This window comes from Merops nubicus, unplaced genomic scaffold, assembly GCF_000691845.1.
Source record: "Merops nubicus isolate BGI_N331 unplaced genomic scaffold, ASM69184v1 scaffold4018, whole genome shotgun sequence".
NCBI classification, from domain to species: domain Eukaryota; kingdom Metazoa; phylum Chordata; class Aves; order Coraciiformes; family Meropidae; genus Merops; species Merops nubicus.
Genome location: NW_008626175.1, coordinates 4,988 through 25,948, shown reverse-complemented (window position 1 = coordinate 25,948; position 20,961 = coordinate 4,988). Strand labels below are relative to the sequence as shown.

Sequence of the window (20,961 nt, the reverse complement as noted above, 5' to 3'; positions counted from 1 at the left end):
GGACAGCATGTCAGTCATCAGCAGTGACATCCACGATGCTGTCACAGCTACAGGGTCCATTGAATGGGAAGAGGTAAAAAACGAGCCAGACTCTGTGCCTTGGCTGGCCACTGCACTTCACACCCTGCTTTTCACCCTCCACAGATGGAGTTACTGCCAGAGTGATGCCACGGCTGCAGGTGGAAACCACAGACCTCTGTTCCTGAGCAGCTAATGTGTCTCCTGGCCTGGGTGCTGCCAGGGAGGGTGCTGGTGACCCCCTGCCCAGTCCCTGCTCCCACAGTTGTCTCTGCCACCCAGGAGCTCCCGGGGGGCTGCGTGATGATGCCAGCAACAGAGGGGAGGATGCAGTCACGAGAGTTTAAGGGTGCTGTGCAGACACTTTTGATGGCCCAAACTCAACCAGTTCTCATCAAGACTCTTGTGTGTGGTGGCACCGAGCTCCTCTGCATGGTGGGGGCAGGAACCCAGGAGGAGTCAGGGGATTTGTGATGTTCTGTGGGAAATGATTCAAAGTGTCTGATTGTGTCAGTGCCTCCCGGCTTCAGAGAGAGGGAGGTGCTCAGAACTCCCAGAGTGAGGCTGTAGCTGACCTTGGACATGGGGTATGGAAAGAGAAGAATGTGTTCTTAAGGCAGCCAAATCTTGCAAAATTGCTCATCCTAGCCACGAGCTTGTAATGAAATTTCCATCTCCCTCCCCCAGCCCAGAGGACTGGTGGTTAACAGTCCCGTGAGGAGCTCAGCACTGAGCAGCCTCCTCTGTGTGGGGCTGACAGGTCAGGGTGTGTTTGCTCTGGTCGCCTGGAGGAGTTCAGCAGCTTCTCATTACACCTTTTCCTAAATGTCCTTTAACAGCTGCACCCCTCAAGGACCAGAGCAGTGAGCAGGAGAGGCACGCTGGTCTGGAGGGACTGGGAGGCAGATGCTTTGAGCCCAGGGTCCTGAAGGGCTTCCAGGGAGGTGAAACTCGTGCTCGTGTGCTGTCCTGCTCTTGGGAGCTTCTCTACAGTCCCCACCTGGTTTATCTGGGGAGCCCCCACAGTGGTTTGGGTGCGTGCTGTCTGGTCACACCTCCTGAAGGTGATGCTCTCCTGCTGTTGAACCTCTGATAAAACCCACCCTACCTTCTCTTTCATCTGCAAAGGGTGTTCCCAGTACACTTTGGATCCATTAACTTAATGGAGAGTAGGGAACACAACCCTGAAGAAAATCGAGCCCAGGATGTCTTAAGTCCATCTATTAACAGACAAAACAACGCAGAGATCACCTCCATTTATTTCTGTGCACATCCTCATGTGAGCCAGCACAGCCCACCACACAGCCCTGGCCAGCCACTCTCTGCCAGTGGATGTGATGGGTGAGAAAAGATCTCCGGGAGGGTGAGTGAGTTTTCCTGGGGCTCTGTTTCCCTCTGCTGGCACGTGGTTAATACTGTCCTCTTCAGTGACCAGATAACGGCTTGTTGGTAAAATTAAGAAAGAAAGAGTGAGCAGTGGTGCTGGGGAGTGGCCCAGCCTGGGTGTCACACTGGCTCTGCTTTGGGCAGAACGTTGGGCTTGGGTGACTGGCCAGTTTTTTGGGGTGTGATAGGACTTGCTGCCATCTCTGCAGGGGGCAAGTGAGAGGGAAGAGACAAAATTGCTGTTTTCAGAGTCTACTACTTTTACTCATCTAGATTAATTAGTAACACTTTGGTAACCCTCAGGCTCTGAAATTCTTGAAAATTGATCCTGCTGTCTGGCATGATTAGCTAACCTAGGTTAGATGGAGATTCATAAAATTCATCTGAACATTTGTTCCATTGCATGTTCAGATTTAAAAAAAAATCATCACAAGTATCACTGGCTGAACTGGAAATGGGTTCAGTGGAAGAGCAGAGCTCAGAGCAGTGTCAGGGCACAGGGGTCCAATCAGCCCAGCAGGGACACGGTGGTCCCAGGGAGCAGGAGGGCTCCTCGGGAAGGAGGAGGATGAGCAGGGTCAGGAGGAGCCCGGGCAGGAGGCTCCTTGTCCTCAGGGAGCTTCTCCCTTCCTCTGAGAGTGAAGCTGATGACCTGGGAGCCAGATGCCCTGGTGGGCTCCAGGCTGCTGCCAGCTCTGTGCCACGGCCTGTGAGTGTCCCAGGGAAACCAGGGCACACGGACAAGGGTGGAACTGGATCTTCAACACCTCAGCTCTTGTGCTGGCATCAGGCTTGCACTGTAGCCCTGTGCCTTGTGGCTTGTTCTGTGCTGCTGGACGGGTCACACTGGTTCTCAGGCTCTGCTGCTCCAGCTGAGGGTGACAAAGGGACAGCCAGCCAGGTCCTGAGGTCATCCCTACATTCTAGTTTCCTCGAGTTTTATGTTAAAGACCTCAGGAAAGACTGTAGGAAGAGAAGTGATGGAGCATAACGATGAAAACTGAGGGTTCCCATTTCATCACGAGGAGTTCCTTGCTTTTCTTTGGGAGGAATGGCTGTAAAGTCTCTATCCAGCTATAAAGTCTCCTTGACTGTCTTAACAGCTGCAGTCCTCCTAACGTCCACCTCTGGCAGAGGGTTAGGGTCTGCCATGCCCCCTTCTCTCCACCTCTGGTGTTGCTCTGAGTGCTGAGCTGCCTGTGTGGGTCCCACCTCTGGGAATTCTTTGTGTTCATGCCAGCAGTGCCCCTGGCTCTCCCCTCCCCAGAGAACCCACAGGGAAACAGGTCCCAGACCCAGCAGCATCCCCCATGGAGCCTGGCTGGATCTAGGACCCCTCCCAGCTGGCTGGGTCCAGCTTCAGTTGTGAGGTGTGGTCTGGGGGGCTGCTGCTTTGGACCCTCTGTGGAAGGTTGATACTTCTGGAAGTAACATCTGCTCGGCCTTGAGCATTGGGGATGTTCCTTTGGACCTGACTCTGAGGCACTGTGCATCCCTGAGCAAGTCCCTTCCCCTTCCATGCCTCAGTTTCTTGGAGGGAGGTGCAGCTGATGTCTTCTCCTCAGCATCACAAAGCTGGAGAATGCACAGATGGAAGTGCTAAAAATGATCTTAGAATCAGCAGTTGTCCTCAGATAGATTTTTTTTTTTTTAATAAGTGTCTTTCCTTTATCCTGGGGTCTGGTTTCTTTTCAGGGGCTCAGGAGAGAAGCAAGTTCAGTCCCTGTCCCCAGTAATGTAACAGAATGGGATGTCAGCATGGTTTGTGTCTTGGTGGCTTTGGGATCTCTCCCACAGCAGGGCTGATGGTCTTCACATCTCTCTTTGTGGGTCTGGCCTTGCTGTGCTCCATGATCTGGGAGAGGCCTTTGTGCTGAAAGCTGCTGCACTTGAAAAAGTGATGAGGTTTTCCTCTTTCTTTTTATAAATCCCTCCCCAGACATATGGTACATTTGGAACTGGTTTTATAAAAGATATTCAAGGGTACTTTGCTTCTATATATTACAGGTAGCTGAAGCTCCACCAGAGTTATTCTGGTGGAACTTGCTTTGTGTAGGATCCCAAACTTCACCACTGGATTCTGGTCTGGGTTTTGGTTCTGGTTAATGCTCGGGGTGGTTGTTAAGCCACAGCTCACAGATCTGGGAGCAGGGCTGGTTTTGGTTGATCCAGTTTACCAGCTTGTCAACAGTTTTCAACTTTCATGAGCGCCCATCTGCTTGATGGGGAGATTTGAATGTACAAGTCAGGGTGTTGTGGATCAAAGTCCCTGTGCCTGGAGTGCTGGTGGGACTTTCTCAGTTCAGTGGGATGAGTAGAAAAGATAAAGAAAGAACCAGAGTTTTGGTGTTGGTCCAAGGAGATTCAGAAGACAGTAGGCTCTTTTGATGGGTTCTGAGGATTTTTTATTAGCTAGAAATAAGCTGCAATAGTTCTTTTCTCAACAGGGCACCAATTAAGCAAAGGTGCAAGTTTCAGGGTCCACTCCTGTTCTTTGGGAGTTCCATGGTTTGCCTATGACTTGAGAACCTTCTTGAGAAGGTTTCCAGAGTCCCTTTGGCATAGTTCCATAATTCTCCAAAGCTCAATTCCAGTTAACAGATTTAAAGCCTAGGCTCTAAAGGCTTGCACTGGATTTCTGGGCAAAAAATTCAGAAGATTTGCAGTGCTTGAAACGATCTTGGCGTGGGAGCCAAGCATTGAGAGGGGCACAGAAGTTTACACTATGTTGCCTTCAAACTTTCTGACCCAGTCAGTTCCTGCTCCTTCTGCTGTGTTTGTCCAGGTGTGTTCTCAGGTCCTGGCTTTGCTTGGGTGCAGTGGACAGGTCCTGCTGTCAGGGCAGCAGAGCTCAGGGGCAGCAGTCCCCACGGGCATCGTGCAGAGACTCCTCCCAGGGGCTCCATGAGGTTATGAATGCTCAGCAGCTTGCAGCCTGCATGGACTGTGAAATATCCATAAATGCAGAAGTCTATTTCACTGCCAGAACAGAAGGATGTAAAGTCTCCTGGCCTCTGAAGGTGCCACAGCACAGCTGCAGAGTGTGTGGCTGTGTGCTAGGGGTGAGCTGGAAATGTCAGTGATTAGAAGCATAAAGTCTGTGGTTGGAAAGCAGGCAAGAGAGGAAGAGCCCCCAGGCCTGTGTGAAGGTGGTGTGAGAGCCTAGAGGAGAATGGAGAAGGATTCCCTTGCTTTGATGAATTATTCTGCACTACAAGCTCTTTAGCAAGTGGGATTCTTTACAGGAACCATTGGCTTCCTGCTCTCTGCAGTCTCCTCTCAAGGTGCTCAGCACCCCCCCGTGCTTCCCCACCACTCTGCCTTTACAGAGCACTGATGCTCTTGCCTTTTGGTTTTCCTTGGAGGTATTAAAACATTGGAGTGGTTTCCAAAGTGCCATTGCTCCTGTCCCCACTCTGAGCCCTGCAGGTTGTCTTCCATGGTTGTGTGATTGTGGGTGCAACCTTTAGCTGGTCTCCTTTCCTTCCTTCTCATTTTTGATTCAAGCTATGTGTGGAGAAGAGGTGTCTGTGTGGTTTTGCAGGGTCATTATGTACTGTGTCTACAGGAGGAGCAGATACCTTGCTCCCCATGGGTCTTTTGAGACAGGACTTCTACCACAGAGGCCTCTGAGTCCATTCAGAGGGAGGAGCTGCAGAGCTAGAAGCCATGCTCAGCCTTGCTGTACTTTTCCCCTTTTGGAGGCTTTGTTCAGGTCTGTGACACCCGTGCAGCTGTCAGTCCCTGCCTTCAATGCAGGCCCTTCAAAGGTGTGTCCTGTGACCAGCAGTCAGGTTTGCCCAAGCCAGGCAGGGAACAGAGAGCACAGCTGGGCAAACAGGGTGGGGGGAGGACAGTGGGGCAGGGTCAGAGAGGTCTCCCCAGGGCTGGCCCCCGTGGGTGCAGCTCCTGTCAGAAGTCTGCCAGCAGCTGGACCTCCCTTGCTGTGGTTAGTTGATTTATGCCAGGTCTAGCTGGTGCTTTATGTAGGAAAGTCTCAGGTTTTAGGCAAAAACGTGTAAGTTGGCCCTTCCCAGTAACATGTTATTCCTTCACAAAGACACAAGAATGGGGGAATGGGTCCCAACAAAATTAATAGCCTAGTCTTCCTTGTCTAGGAGCCCAGCATTGATTTAAACCAGCTCAATGCTGGTTTCTGAAATCAGTTGAGGTCTCTGGCCATTGAGATATCATCACAACCAAGTGAGCAGTGCAGTATTCCCTGGGGATAAAGGCACTGCTGCCACTGACAGCTCCTGTGCATGACGTGGAGGCAGCAGGATGCTTGGTTTGGAGTGGCCAGTGACAGGGGCAGAATGGAGACCAGTCTTCCCAGCCTCAGCTGGAGGAAGGGTATGGGGAACATTTGGCACAGGGGTCCCGAGGCAGCTGGAAGTTTCCGGGCACTGTGGAACCTGGTTTGGGCAGGCAGAGGGGTTCCAGGCTGCCTGCTTGGGGAACACTGTGTTGGGCCCAGCACGTGGAAAGCTTAGGCTGCATCAGCACCATGGGACAGTGCTGGGAAGTGTTGCCAGGCACGGGACCTGGCTGCCTGTTATTAGTTATTATTTGTTGTCAGGGCAGTCCCTGGTGCCTTCCAGCCTGGCCTGACCAATGCTGTCTCACACGAGCCTCAGAGGTAACCTGGGAGCTGGTGTGGCCCGTGTACTCCTCACAACAGGCAGTCTGCTTGGTGACCACACTTTTCTGGAGGCCAGGCTGGTTAAGCAGCAGTTATCCACCCTTCTCTGCAGGCTGTGTGTGTCTCCATCCCCCTCGGTGTGCAGGGAAGGGAAAGGAGAGACATTCTCTCACTGCTGGCAGCACTGCCCCAGTGCTTCCTCGTGGAGATGCTCCCACTCTGCTCCCACTCTCAGGGCAGGCAGCCCGGGGGGAAGCCACTGCTGCCCCAGCTGGTGCCGAGCTGCTGAGGCTCTGTCCTGCCTGGCAGCCCTGCTGCTGGCTCTGCTGCCATCCATCTCCAGCTGAAACAAAGGGACAGGTGACAAGTGAGCAGGACCTGGCCTGGGTCACTGCTCAGCAAAGTTCCCTCTGCTTTGTTTGTGTGGGTTTTTGTTTTTTCCTTCTCCATGAGGAGTCCATTTGATCAGATGTAGCCTTGCAGGAGGGGATGTTCTGAACTGGTGGATGCCAGCCAGCGGTGCTGCTGTTGGCTAAGGGGCACTTGGCACAGTGCACCCCCCTTCACTGCTGCCTGGGAATAATCACCAGGGAGAGGAAGAGGTGGGGGAGAGGCTGGCTCCTCCCCATCCCACCTCTTCATTTAGGCTGTGCTAGAAAGAAAGTACCCCCTAAAAACAGCCTCGGTGATTTCAGAGGAAGAGGGCCACGGGAGCCTGGGCAGCAAGAGCCCCCAGGATGAGGGTGGGCACCCTCCTGAGCCTGCTGTTCCACTCTGCAGCTGCTTTCCACCAACTGTGAGTTACACTGAACTTCTGTTTGAGTCCCTCCTGAAGGCAGCAGTGCAGGCAGATCCCACACAGGGTCAGCTCTCCTGCCTTCTGCTCTGCCAGGTCACTCCAGAGGGCAGTGAGCCATTTACTTTGCCTCCCATGCACTAGCTTGACTCCTGTGAGTTAAAATACAAGCCACCTTTTTGGGGGGCTTCTAAGTCAGATCTTAGGCCCTGAGGTGTTTTCTTCTGCAGTTGCCATGCCAAATGTGACCCCTGGTGTCTGGGCTGCAAAGTCATGAGGCCACTTCTGAAGAGTGGAAGGGTTGGTTTTGGGGCATGCAGGAGATGACTGGAGCAAGGAGTTTAAAAAAGATTGTAGGCTGTACTGAAGCTAATCAAGCAGAAGCTGTTTCTGAAGTGATGAGTGAAGCAATCACTGCTGGGCTCACTGTTTGGATACAGACTGCAGCCATGGCTCGCTGCTGAGGAGCTCTGCAGTGGTGGGCTGCTGCAAGGAAGCTCTGCTGCTTCTCTGAGCCTTCTGATGCCTTTTTCCCCTGTCCCAGGCATTACCTGGTGGTGATCCCTGCAGACCTCCACGCCCCATCCACACAAGTTGCCTGCCTCCACATGACCTGTTACGAGGCAAAGCTTCAGGTGAAGCTGACCCTGGAGCGCTCTGCGGGCCGGGAGCTGCTGGTGCAAGAGACCATCCAGAAGGAGAAGACCTTCATGTGCACCAAGTTCTGGGTGAGCCACCCTAGGCAAATGCCACTGCTGACTTGCCCTTCAGGGACTGTAAACCTCTTGTGTCACCCCCTATCTAGAGATGACAGGGACAGGGTCCACTTTGCCTTGGAGTGAGCCTGGGAGGGAGTGGAGCGAGTGTTGCCTAGGGATGTGTGGCCCAGCACAGTTGGGCTGGCATTGAATTCCCCACGTTCCCCCTTCCTGGCATCTGCCCACCTTCCTGACCAAGTCTGAAGACTCAGAGGTGTCAGGCACCTACTTGTCACAAAATTCCTTAACCAGTGGGGAAAAAGGACAGACCCCAGGACGTGCAGGACCTCCTGCTGCCATGTAGAAATGAGTGGGATGTGGATGTGACCTGGATCCAGATACTGGAGGAGATGTCTGGGGTGAAGGGGAACTGGTTAGTTCTTCTGCTTTACTCTCAATTCCTCCTTAGGGTGCCCAGAAGATTATCTGGAGCCTGTGCTCTCCTCTCTCTGTACAGGTTGCACCTCCAGCTGATGGCACAGAGGAGATTGCCACTGTCAGACTGACCATCACGGGGGAAGGGGTCAGCACTGAGGAGGAGAAGAAGGTCCTGATCCGCAAGGCCAGCAGTGGCACCTTCATCCAGACAGACAAGCCCACCTACCAACCAGGGCAGAGAGGTGAGGGCTGCAAGTGGGAGCAGCCAGGGGCCCCAGCCCTCCTGCTGGTCCCACCACACAGAAAGCCTGTGCCTGCCCGAAGGGAGTGGACAGCCCTGGCAGAAGGCTTTGAGAGGATGTCCTTTGGGGATGGGATGTTTCAGTGGCTGAGATGTCTGGCTAGTGATGAGACTGGAGTTGCAGGAGGCAGAAGGTCATTGTCCATGGTTTCTTACACGTGGGAATATCCCTCTCAGCTGTTATTAAAAACGTGCCTAGAATGGAGACAGGAGCTGGGGAAACAGAGCAGGGGTCTGCAGAGGAGTGCTGAGATCTGATAAATGTATTCCCTGACTTCCCTGTCTCCAGTGAGGTTCCGTGTTGTGGCTCTGGATGAGGAGTTCATGGCTCTCAACGAGTCGGTAAGCCCTGCCTGGGTCCCGTGGAGCAGGCTGCCCTGGTCCTGTGGAGCAGGCTGCCTGGGTCCTGTGGAGCAGGCTGGCCTGGCCCCGTGTCCGGTGGAGCAGGCTGCCTGGGTCCTGTGGAGCAGGCTGCCCTGGTCCTGTGGAGCAGGCTGCCCTGGTCCTGTGGAGCAGGCTGCCCTGGTCCCGTGGAGCAGGCTGCCCTGTCCCACCTGGCTGATGGTGGCACAAGCGTGGGACACAACCAGTGCTGGTGTCACTTGGGAAGGGAGCAGTTTGCAGGCTGGGTTTCCCTGGGGGTGTGGTAGGGAGGGGTGCTCTTAATCTGCCTCCTACAAGTTGGAACGTGGCAAATTCTGATTATTAGGAAAAAAATTGTTACTGTGGTGATGATGAGATACTGAAACAGGTGGCCAGAGAAGGGATTTCCATCCTTGGAGGTGTCCAAAACTCAGCCAGAGAGGGCTGTGAGCAATCTGCTCTAAGATGATGTGCTTCAGCAGGGTGTTGGACTAGGTGGCCTCCAGAGCTTCCAGGTCATTAATGTGATCCTAGACCCCTGTAACCCCCTTAAAACTGCAGCTGAGCCAGAGCTCAGTCTGTCTGGGCAGTGAGTTTTCCTCTGAGGCCTCTGCTAGGAAGACCTTAGCAAGTGCTGAGAGACTCCAGACGGGCTTCTCCTTTCCCTCTCTCCAGACCCCTCGCTGTAATGGTCCCACCCAGTGTTTCTCCTTTTTGGTGATGTTTATTTTACTCTACATTGTTGTCAGTCTCTGAGTTTCCAGCTCACTGGTTGCACATCCTCCAGAGCAGGCTCTGCATCTCAGGTGCCTTGTGTGTGTTGCTGGCGTGTGCTTCTGTCTTCTAATGTTTTTGCCTTTTTTCTCCCCAGATTTCCCTGTTTCTCCAGGTGAGTGGTGCTGAAATCTGGTGTTACAGCAAAGCTGATGGCAGCCAGTTCACTGGGCTATTCATATTCAGTTCCTGATAGATTTTATAGACCTGTGAATGGAATGGTTGAACTTTAAGATTTCTTAAACTAACAATCTCTTTCTGTTCTGTGTAGCTGAGTACATAACACTCATAACGTACATTACCTGAGCATGATGCTCCCAGTTACTCCAGTAGAAATCTGAGTTCTTCTAGACTTGTAAGAGTATAGACAGATCAACTTAAACCTTTACAAAAAAGGTTTGAACTGTGAAGGAACTTGCCTTGAGAGCAGAGTTTAGAGAAGCCCAGAAGGAGATTCAGGTGCTGGGAGCAGAATCTGAGCATCATGTTGTCTTTCAAATTTCGTAACTAGCCTACACCAAACTTCATTTCCTAGCCGTAGAGGCTGGTAGTCTGCAGCACTGAGCTCCTGAAGCTCCATTTCTGTGGGATGTGGACCAGTGAGATGCTGGAACAACTGTTTCTTCCTCTCTTGAGGGTGTAGGACCCCAAGAACAACCGTCTGGAGCAGTGGCTGGACGTGGTGCCCCAGGACGGCATCGCGGAGCTGTCCTTCCAGCTGAGTGAGGAGCCTCTGCTGGGGACATATGTCATCAATGTCACCAGTGCCAAGGCATCTGGGAGCTTCTCCGTGGAGGAGAAGGGTATGAGCATGGGGGGACACAGCTGGGGACCCAGGCAGGACCTCCCACGCTTGCTTCAGGAAGCTGGGTCTTTATTCCATGGTAGCCACCCTGGGAGCAAATGGGAGAGGTAGTGGAGAAAGAGTCACAGGAAAGAGAAAAGTCACAGAGAAGAGTTTGAGCTGAGGCTCAGGAGAGAGACCACTGTGGGACCTGGGCTCAGTGTCTGTGAAGAATGTGGGGTGTCCCCAGACCTTTAGCACAGTGTTTCCTGCAGACCCGGCTCAGACAGAACAGGGTCCCTTAGGGTGGGCTTTTCAGAGAGCATGGAGCCCAGTGCCACCCCACTTCTCTGCCATCCCCCAGCTAACTGGAGTGGGAGTCTAGTCTTCTCCCACTGCAAGCAGCTGTCAGAAGTGCAGGGGCAAGGACACGTTTGGGTTTTCATTTGGGAAGGAGCAACCAGCCAAGGACTACACACAAACCTGTTATAGAAACAATGGGAATCTTCCTTCTCCCCTTCTCCCCTAACTCCTTCTCCATTTCCTGGCCCTTACCCCACCACAGTCCACCTTCCTGGAGGTTCTCTGGAAAGGCTGGCCCTGGACATGGTTTCCTAGAGTTGTCCCTTTTTTCCCTTCTAGTGCTGCCAAAATTTGAGGTGATCTTTGAGGCACCAGATGAGGTTTATGCACTGGATAAATCCTTCCCGCTGCGGATATGTGGCAGGTGAGAGCTCTGCTGGGAGGGGGGGCCCTCTGTTAGTTTCTGGCCTGATGAGCACAAGGTGGCTTGTTAATTGTGAGGAGCTCAGGGAAAAAATTCCTACACTTCAGTTACAGGAGGGCAGAATCTGCCCCAGCAGTTGTTTGCAATCTGATACAACAAAAATATTCCTATAACTGTCCTTGTGATACTTTAGTGCTCCTTTTCTAAAAACACTCCACAAGCCTTTCCACCCCAGAGCTGGGGGGAGCCCTTTGACAAGCAGCCATTTGTGGACCAGAACAGATGTTTGGTGTTCATCTCCCTGCAGAACAAACTCATGAGCTGCTGGGAAGCTTCTCCAGGTGATGCTCTAGAGAATCTTATAGAGAGGCAAGACCAGGAGCACTCCAAGGACAACCCCTGGGGTTGCCAGCCTCACGTGAGGGTGCTTTCTTAATGAAAGGCACTTTCTTAATGACCTGTGCTTCTGCCCTGAGGCAGCTGCTGCACACTTGTGTGTCTTGGCGTGGTCCAGGTGGTGCTGGTGTGGAGTGCAGGGCTCTGGGCTGAGCCAGAGCCTACAACACTTTGGTTGCCCAGAATTCTGTAAGCTGGGTACTAATTGCACCACGAAGCCCTTGGTCTCCCATCACTGCACCAGGCTGTCCCTGCTTGCTGGGTCGGGGCTCCTGGGCCTGCTGCTTGGTGGCCACTCTTGTGCTGTTTTGAGCCCCCATGAAGAGGTGGCCCCTGTGGTGCAGAGCAAGCCCTGTGTTCTTTTTGTGGTGTGAGATTGTCTCTTCCTTTCCTTGCTCCCCAAACAGATATGCCGATGGGAAAGGCATCCAGGGGATGCTCCACGTGAGCCTGTGTCAGAAGATAGCCCCATTCCTGCCCAGTGCTTCAAAACCTGACCTCTGCCAGGAGTTCAGCAACCAGGTGAGACGCTTGGCAGGAGCTGAGCCCTGCTCAGAGGTACGTGTGCTGAGCCCCAGGGTACAGCAAGGCTTCTGGAGCCTTCAGCTGGAACAGTGGTGATGTCACCCCACGTTTTTGGCTGCCTGGCCAGTGGTCTGCTGGTCCTGCTTCTTTACTGACTGTGGCTGGTGACTCTGGGTGCACATCGTGTGCCTGCCCCACATCCCTCACTGCTGTACCGAAGGGCAAGCTGCCTGGGGGCAGGGATCTTGTGCTGCTGTTTCTGCCCTATTTGGGCAATTTCTCCCATGAATCCCTCCCTTGGATGCTGTTTCCTCTCTCTGTACCTCCAGACAGATGAGACAGGTTGCTTCTTCTCCAACGTGAGCCTGTCCTCCTTCAGTCGAGACTTTCGGTACTACCAGGACAGCATCGTGGCAGAGGCCGTGCTGGAGGAGGGTGGCACAGGTAACTGCAGTCACCTCCTGCTGAGGAAGAGCTGTGTGCAGATGCACTGAGCTTACCAAGGGCACTGGAGTCCTTGCCCTGATAGGCAGTGAGTGCTCGGAGCTCTCTGAGGCCGTTGGGATCTGCCATCCAACCTCAGAGGTACAGGCAGAGCTGTCGGTTCCTGACAGGGTGACACTCCCTCTGAGCTCACCACCCTCAGGTGGAGAAGCTGAGGGACTCTCTAAGGGCTAGAAGTGAACGGGAGGAAGACCAGATACCCAGAGCCTGGGCAGGTCACCTTCCTGGTGTGAAACGTGTGTGCAGCTGAAGGTGTGCATGGCACGGCCAGTGGGCACCCTGCAGGGGGGCTGCTGGGGGGTGCTTGGCTCCCTGGTCCCTCCCTTCAGCTCTCTGTCTCACTGCTTTGCCTCAGAGGCACACGCCAACGCTTCCCACGAGCTGCTCATCTCCAAGATCAGGGGGCTGGCCTTGTTTGATGATGTGAACTCTTACTACCACGCTGGAGAGATCTACAGGGGGAAGGTAATCCCCAGTTCCAGCCCTTCGTGGGGGAGAGCATGGACAATTCTGATTCGTGCCTGTTCTAACCTCACCTCCAGCTTGGGAGGACTTGAATGACTCCCAGAGGCAAAACTCTTGAGTCATCAAAAGTGAGAATAACACCCAAGGCTGCCACTTGCCAAATAAGCCATGACTAGCAGCAGATATGGGGACCTCTATGTGGGGTGCAAACCCAAACATTTGGAATTCCAGCAGCCAAGAGGGCTTGTGCTGTGGAGGAGCAGAGAGCACGGGTGTGAAAGAACTGGGGTTATGATAGGAGAGGACCAGCAGTGCTGCTGGTAATGTTGTTAGTGACTGGAAGGGTGATCTTGCTGTCTTTGGAAGTGCTCCTCCTGCCCTCTGTCCACTGATTAGACTCTTCTGTGCTTCCCTTACTCATTATGATGTTCTCAGATTAAAGTCATTGACTACCAAGGCAAGGCACTGAAGCACCAAGAAGTCCTCCTCGTAGTAAGCTGTGGTGGGCAGCAGTTCAAGCAGAAGTACCTCACTGGGGACTCTGGGACAGCTTCATTCAGCCTGAACACGACTGCTTGGAACAGCTCCTCCATCTCCCTGGAGGTAAGTGAGCAAGGACCTGTCTCGATTGCTGTGTGTGCATCCCAGAGCTATTTACTGCCCCACAGGCATCTCCCTCCTTCCTTCTTGGAGGGCAGTGATTAGAGCCTGAGGCATCTCGGTCTGTTCTGGTTCTTGGCTCCCTCTGACAGTTTATTCTCTAGGTCTGAGTGGCTTTCCTGGTGAAGTGCCCACCCCTGGGCTGCAGTGCTGGTTGGACCCAAGCTGAGCTTCTGGCCAAGCCCCAGCAGGGTGATGTGCAGATGACTTAACTAGAGATGTTAACTGTGGGGTTTTGGTTGTCTCACCAGGCGAGTGTCCTGCATCAGGATTTGGATAGAGAGCCTGGGACAGTGGATTTGAGGTACCAGCGAGCCTCTCATTTCATACAACCCTTCTACAGCACCAGCAGGAGTTTCCTCTCTATCGTCCGTGTGCCAGAAACAATCCCCTGTGGTGAAAAGCAGCCTGTCCAGGTGGACTTCAGGATTTACCAGGAGGACCTGGATCATGGGCCCAAGCGTGTCATCTTCTCCTACTTTGTGAGTCTCTGGGACAGTGCTGGTGGGTGATGGCTCAAGGGACAAAATCAGCATGTCCTACAGATTCAAGCCTGGTATTTGGTGGGTTTGGCTCAGCCCAGGAGAGGTTAACTCATCCAGCCAACACGGGGCTGGATCCTGGTTTGGATCCTGGGGCTGAAGTAGTAGCAAGAAAGCACCTTTCTTTTGGGCTCTGCACGTGTGCAGGGCAGGAATTGGCCTTACCTGTCCTCCCCCAAGTGTCTTGATCCCCTGGGCTCTTTCTGCTACTTGAGAATGGTTAAGCTCATATCCCTCCCCCCAGTTGAATCTCCAGTTTCAGGGTCTCTTTGACCTGCATGGTGATCTCAAGGACTGTGTGACTGGCATTCCATCCTCTCTTGTATTCTTCCCCAGGTCACAGGGAGAAGAGGGATAGTCCATGCAGGTCAGAAGACTGTTTGGGCTGGGCTGCCAAGAAGTGAGTGCAGTCCCCTGTTTTGTGTCTGGCCAGCACTCGTGGATCCCATGTGACATCCCATCATACTCAGACTCGTGGCAGCAGCCTCTTTGCAGTTTAGAACTGGGTCCCCTCTTGAGAGCAGCCTCTCCAGCTTTTGTTTCCTTTGCCCTCCTGCTTGGCACTGAGGGAAGAAGAGTCAGCCCTGTCCTCTCTGCAGGCTCAGCAGCTCTTCTCTTCATTTGCAGTCTCCTTTGCAGCCCCTGTTGGCATGAAGCTTCATCCTTCCCCTCTCTCAGAACTCTCCTGCTTTCACCTGCAGTTGTGTCCACAGATAACCTGAGTGCTTAGGATGCCCCAGGTTATCATTTTGAGGGCTGTTAACTCACTGTTGGCTACTTTCCAATTGTTTTTTTTCTAAAACCTAAACTACAGGTGCTTGGGGGCACAGGTCACCTCTTTGTTGGTTATGGGGTGGAAGATGTTTGGTGATGGGAGGCTTTGGGAGATATGAGACTCTCACTCTTTGTGGAGCTAAGATTGAACTGTTCAAGAGATGTTTCATCTCCTTGAGGCAACGAAGAGACTGAGGAAGAGTCTTTAGCTAGTCTTGAATACCAGACCCAGAGATGTGCTGATGGTTTCAGTGGTGTCCAGAAATCTCCTTGGTCCTGAAAGACTTGAGGGAATGAATTAAATGGGCACATGCAGACTGACAAAAGCTGATCAGAGTCTGTTTTCACAACCAAATCTGCTTTCTCTTCTTCCCTCTCTCCTCCATCTAGTGCTGAAAGGCTTCTTCTCCATCCCTATTACCTTCAGCTCCATCTATGCCCCAGCTCCAAGACTTCTTGTTTATGTTATCTTCCCAAATGGGAAAATCATCACTGATTCTGCCACCTTCAGTGTCTCCCCGTGCTTCAGAAATAAGGTAGGATTTGTGTTGGAGGCCGTGGCTAAATGTTTGAGGGGTTTTTTGTCTGCTCCATTGAGAGAAGAGACTGAGGAGCACATCATAGGTGTGGCTGATGCTGCCCTGGGGACTGCAGGGTGTGAGTGAGGTGTGCTGGGAGGTGTGGAGCAGGGACTGAGCTCTGGGGGGGCTGCTGCAGGGTTTGGGGACAGCAGAGAGCTGGTGTCTATCTCCACAACCTAGCACAGCAGCTGCCACCAGTAGGAGCCCAGCCCAGCACAGGGTGTCACTGAGGTTCCCAGGAGACCTCAAGGCTGCTGTGCTACTGCAGCACACTTGGGCTCCTTCCTCTTTGCCCCTGTGAGGACAGCTGAGGGTGGCTGCTGGAAGGAGTGGATTTTACTGGTCATCCAGAACGGGCTGAGCACTTGTGGCTCTTGTGACATCCGTGGGATTCTGCTCTCCTGGCTGTGTCTTGCACTTCAAGATGAAGTTCTGAGGGCTGGCATTACCCCTGTTCCATAGCTGCTTATCTGCCACAGACACTCCACCAGGGAAGGCCTCAGGAAACTGAGACCAGCCCCACAAAGAGCCTGGAGATAAGCACTAGGCTTCTCTTTGAGCTGGGGCTCCAAAGGAGCAGAAGGACAGCAGAGTGAGGTGTGTGTACACAGGGTAAAGAGAGCACTGTGTCCTGGCACAGAACACCTCCAGTGCTGTCAGTGTGCACACTGGTGGTTCCCCCTCTGCCACCCTTCCTGGTGGAACCTCAATGGGATGGGTTTTAAATACCTGCTGGGGGTGCTTGAGAGACTCCTCGGGTGTTCATCCAAGGCAGGTGCTTGGACCCTCTCTTCACACAGGTCTCTTCCCTGCTCAGAAGTGGTAAGGCAGCCAGAGCAGGGACCTCACCTGGCTGTTGCCTGTGTTCCCCCCATTCAGGTGGAGCTGAGCTTCTCCACGCCAGAGACTCTGCCTGGCTCACAGGTTGGTCTCCAGCTCCTGGCAGCCCCTGGGTCCACGTGTGCTGTCTGGGCTGTGGATCCCAGTGTCCTCCTGGAGCCAGGAAAAGAGCTCAGCAGCTCCCTGGTGAGTGACCTTCCCTTCCCTTGTACTGACCTAAGAGGGAGGGAGGGGACAGGGGACAGGTCTGGGCAGAGCTTGTCTCCCAAAGCACTCAGAGCTCTGCCAGGGGGATCAGCAGTGCCCTGGCCGTGGCACAGGGAGGGCATGTGTTAGTCACAGACTATCTGGGCTGGAAGGTGCCTCCAAAGTCATCTAGTCCAATCCCCCCATCATCAGCAGGGACATCTCCAACTAGATCAAGCTGCTCAGAGCTTCATCCAGACTGATCTTGAATGTCCCCAGGGATGGGGCCTCCACCACCTCTCTGGGCAACCTATTCCAGGGATCTATCACCCTCCTACTGCAGAACTTTTTTCTAATGTCTAACCTAAATCTGCCCTTTTCTAGCTCAAAGCCATTGCCCCTCGTCCTGTCCCTCCAAACCCTTGTGAACAGTCCCTCCCCTGCTCTCCTGTAGCCCCTCTCAGGCACTGGGAGGTCGCTCTAAGGTCCCCCCAGAGCCTCCTCTCCTCCAGGCTGAACACCCCAACTCCTCAGCCTGTGCTCCCAGCAGAGCTGCTCCAGCCCCTGGATCATTGGACCATCTCTCACAGTTTGGGGTGTTTTAGGAGACCATTGCTCAGTGCACCAGTGGAGAATCAGCTTCTGCTCTGTCTCCTGTTGGGTTCTGTGGGCTGTGCTGGCTGTGCCAGAGGAGAGCCTGGGCTCTCTGGGGTGTGTCCATGCACAGGAGCCAGGGACAATCCCACCATGCCATGGATGTATGGCAGGAAGGGAATGCCAGGATTTATTTTTTGCTGATTTTTTCCCTTTTTCTTTCTTTCTCAGATCTATGGGCTGTTCCCATCTGTCTATAGCCCCAGGTATCCTCCTCAGGTGTCTGAAGATGATCATTCATGTTCGGCCCCAAATTCTGATGAGCCTGATGTGTTTACAACATTCAGGGTAAAAAAGATTGATGTGGTGGGTTGGGGTAATTAATGAGCTGAGGGAAGTGTGACTGACTTCACCAACGTCCCAGGGATGCCACTGCAGACAGCCCAGGGAACAGGCCCAGTTTAGGCCCTTGTGCCTCCCTTGTTATTTGAATAAGGGACTTGGTTTATTGGTTGCTTTAATTTGATTTCACATGATTTGTTTAATCCCCATAGCATGAGCTATTGCACTCTGCAGGCTGAGGAGACATGGTACCTAAATGACCCTGTGTTTGGGAAAGAATGAATTTGGCTGACTCAGAGCAGATGAATTAGCTCAGGAGACCTTGTTTGCCCATTGCTGAGAATCTGAATAATTCCCTTCCAAAATGAAGCAAGAGAATACCCTGCCAGGCCAGAGGACAGCTAAGTCCCCACTGCATGAGGGGACAAGAAGACACAGGGTAGAGGGCAGAAAGGAGAGGACAAGCTTCTGGTGCATCAGTTCTTCCTTCTTCCTGTAGGACATGGGGTTGAAAATTATGTCCAACACTGCTATCAGGAAACCCAGAGTGTGTCCAACCACTCCATCGCCAGCTCTGCTGCAGGACAGGGGAGTGTTTACTTCCAGGCCCATGCTGATGTTGGCCCAGCCCCAGAAAGCCTCCAGCAGTAAGCATTTCCAACTCTTTCTTCTCCCTGGGGTGCTTAGTCTCTCAGGTGAAAGCAGCTCTGGGTCTGAGCCAGGGGGCAGGACTGCTGGAACTGCAGGTGGAGGAGAGGGGGACCTGCCCCCCAGACCTGCCCTGAGGCTGCCTGGCACTCGTGGCTTTGGGCTCTGAGATGTCAGAGAGCTGTCTGGATCCCTGCCCTTGGCTCTGGGGTGAGGCAATGGTTGCCCTTCCAGTGATGCCCACAAATACAAGGCACAAAGCACCTCTCTGTCTTTTGAAACCTGGATCCCTGCCCTTGGCTCTGGGGTGTTCCAGTGATGCCCACAAATACAAGTAAGCCACAAAGCACCTCTCTGTCTTTTGAAATGAGGCAAGAGATTCAAAATTTAGGCTAGAACCTTCTGTTCCAGGGCCAGGCTTCCCAAGGGCTGACTAGATGAGCTGCAGCCTGAGCTGGGCAGGAGCTCCTCTGCTCCAGACCAGGTCCTGAGGAGCCTGTGATAACTGGGTGTCTGTTATTTCAGCAGAGCATCTGACAGCATCTCCCTCTCAGCCTGCTGTGTTTTCACCTGGTTCTGCAGCTGAGGAGACAGCACACAAGCATTTCCCCCAAACCTGGATATGGAGTTTGTATTCTCTGGGGTGAGTAAACTCAGCAGGGGAGGGAGGTCTAGTCTGGTTGACTTTGTGTGGCCTGGAGCTGACAGCCAGTACAGCTGAGTTTAGATCATAAGCTGCTGAGGAAGTCACAGGGCTCATACCTGTCAGAGCTGATGTCTACATCAAATGAGTTTTCTTCTACTAGATATCATGCAGAAATATTGTCCCTCCATGGGATTTTAAAGAGTGTAGTGTAGCAAAACACCTTGGCTGGCTGCCTACACTCTGCTTATGGTCACCCTGTGGGCCAGCATTTCCCAAAATGGGCTCACAGGGTGCATCCTGGGATGAAGGGGAAGATGATCCTTGTGGAAACCCTTCACAGGACTGGCAGTTGTCCTGTGAGAAGGGCTCAGTGAGTACACAGAGTCTGCTGAGGGAGCTTTTGGAGATTTTCCATCTCTGACTTTAAGAATTTCTCATCTGGTGTCTGGAGACTGGATTCTGCTCAGGCCTGATGTCCCCACACCTGCCCTCTCCCACCTCCACTGTCCTTCCAGCTGCCCCATCTCTTCTGGACACCCCCTGCCCCAGGCTCAGGGCATGGGCTCAGCCTGGCAGCCAATAACCCCCTGGCTGCTCCAGCTCTCTGCCCAGCTCCAGGGGAACCCAGCCTGTCCCAGCCCAGCCAGGACAGTGATGTGCCCACAAGCCTGATCTGAGCAACCAAAGGTCTCTACATGGCATGTGTCACCTTCCTGGACGTGTGTGGTGAAAGGGAACATCTCCTGTTGCTGGAGTCAAGTACTAGAGTTAAGTTTAGCTGGGGCTGGTTTCATGACTGCTCTGGCAGCCACAGAACAATCTCTGCTGTGACGTGGGTCCCAGACAAGCCCCTGTCCCCTCCTCACGTGGGACAGGAAGGTGAATGGCTGGTTCTGTCTAAGTTCTGCTGATGCTTCATCAGTCCTGTTGCTCTTCTGGCGCCTGGTTTTCCATCCCTGGGCCAGGAAAGATTAAACTGCTGACATCTGTAAACCGTTTGTAGATGTGCAAAGGGCTGAGCGATGCCTCAGAAAGACAGAGTGTGACTGGCTGGAAACTACTGTCAGAAATGCTGTAGATACAAGCACCTGAGGCAGGGGTCCCTAGTTCTGCAAGGACCTGCTTGTAACCCTGCCAGGCCCACAAGTGCAGCAGAGGTTAGGGGTGAGACTGAGGTTAGGGGTGGGGTGTACTGGAGGGAAGGCACAGACCAGGTCACCTGCTGCTGGATACAAGAAGATTCAGTTAAATGCTCCTTTTGCCATCTCCCCAGTCCCAGTGGGAACAAGAACATCACTGTCACTGTGCCTGACACCACCACGGAATGGGAAGCAGGGATGTTCTGCACAGGACGTGGTGGCTTTGGACTTGCACCAGCCTTCAGGCTGCATGTTTTCAAGCCTTTTCATGTGGAGCTCCCACTGCCATCTTCTGTGGTCCAGGGTGAGACCTTCCTTTTGAAGGCAACAGTCACCAACTCCCTGCAGCGATGCATGAAGGTGGGTGAGCCCTGAGAGCCTGGGAGAGGAGCAGAGTGTGGGGAGGGAGGGGGTGGCTGGAGTCTGCAGCCTGTGGTGTTACCACTGTCACCTCTGCTGCCCCTCCAGCTCAGCGTGGCCCTGGAGGAGCTGTCACTCCTGCAGCTGAGGCCGTGCCAGGGCTGTGTCTACAGCCGCTGCCTGTGTGCTGGTGAAGCCAAGACCCTCCAGTGGAGCGTCACAGCCGAGCGGCTGGGTGAGGAGAGCAGGGAGGGGTGGTGCTGGAGCTGGGGAGGGAGGGGATGGACATGGGCTGTTCTCGAAGAGCTGACCTGCAGTGAAGGGTTGTGTGCCCTGTTAGCTCGAGGGTGCTCGTTTCCATTCACCCCCAGGCCACGATTACTTGCAGGTAAGCCATACAGAGCAATTTTTGGTGTCCATGGGAGACTCCTATTGCATTGATGGGAAGTGCTTCCTCAGAACATGGTTTGTGCACCTAAACATGTGTTATTTTCAGGGCTCACAAACCTGACTCTCAGCACAGAGGCCGTGGCCACCGAAGAGCTCTGTGGTGGAGAGAGACCATTTGTCCCAGCCCAAGGACAGAGAGACACGATCATCAAACTCCTGCTGGTCCGGGTCAGCCAAGCTGCTCTGTTAGCTACACCTGGCAGTGGCCTTAGTGCAAGCCCCAGGTTCTGTGGGGGTTAATTTTGGGAGCTACCCCTTGCTATTCAGGGGGTGTGATTAGAATCTCAGGGCCTGAGCTGGGCAGAGCTGTGAGGGCTGGTGGAGGTGGGAGGCAGAGGCAGATCCTCCACTTCCTAGCAGGGAAAACTTTAAGCATGTTCTC

The 20,961-nt window shown here is 53.4% G+C and overlaps 1 protein-coding gene across 1 annotated transcript in view; it reads left to right on the top strand.

Moving 5' to 3' along the window:
* Positions 1-6,783: 6,783 nt before the first annotated feature.
* LOC103778310 (alpha-2-macroglobulin-like protein 1) overlaps positions 6,784-20,961 on the top strand; it is a gene marked incomplete at its 3' end in the record, with an annotated part of 18,689 nt that continues 4,511 nt past the window's right edge. The window contains exons 1-21 of the mRNA XM_008945892.1: positions 6,784-6,842; positions 7,387-7,570; positions 8,058-8,220; positions 8,569-8,621; positions 9,514-9,531; positions 10,060-10,219; positions 10,843-10,927; positions 11,731-11,845; positions 12,178-12,292; positions 12,708-12,817; positions 13,253-13,420; positions 13,729-13,959; positions 14,356-14,419; positions 15,184-15,329; positions 16,254-16,400; positions 17,226-17,342; positions 17,836-17,983; positions 18,510-18,627; positions 19,904-20,129; positions 20,238-20,364; positions 20,626-20,747. Coding sequence (XP_008944140.1) covers positions 6,784-6,842; positions 7,387-7,570; positions 8,058-8,220; positions 8,569-8,621; positions 9,514-9,531; positions 10,060-10,219; positions 10,843-10,927; positions 11,731-11,845; positions 12,178-12,292; positions 12,708-12,817; positions 13,253-13,420; positions 13,729-13,959; positions 14,356-14,419; positions 15,184-15,329; positions 16,254-16,400; positions 17,226-17,342; positions 17,836-17,983; positions 18,510-18,627; positions 19,904-20,129; positions 20,238-20,364; positions 20,626-20,747 — 2,676 coding nt within the window. The remainder of the gene's footprint in view (positions 6,843-7,386; positions 7,571-8,057; positions 8,221-8,568; positions 8,622-9,513; positions 9,532-10,059; positions 10,220-10,842; positions 10,928-11,730; positions 11,846-12,177; positions 12,293-12,707; positions 12,818-13,252; positions 13,421-13,728; positions 13,960-14,355; positions 14,420-15,183; positions 15,330-16,253; positions 16,401-17,225; positions 17,343-17,835; positions 17,984-18,509; positions 18,628-19,903; positions 20,130-20,237; positions 20,365-20,625; positions 20,748-20,961) is intronic.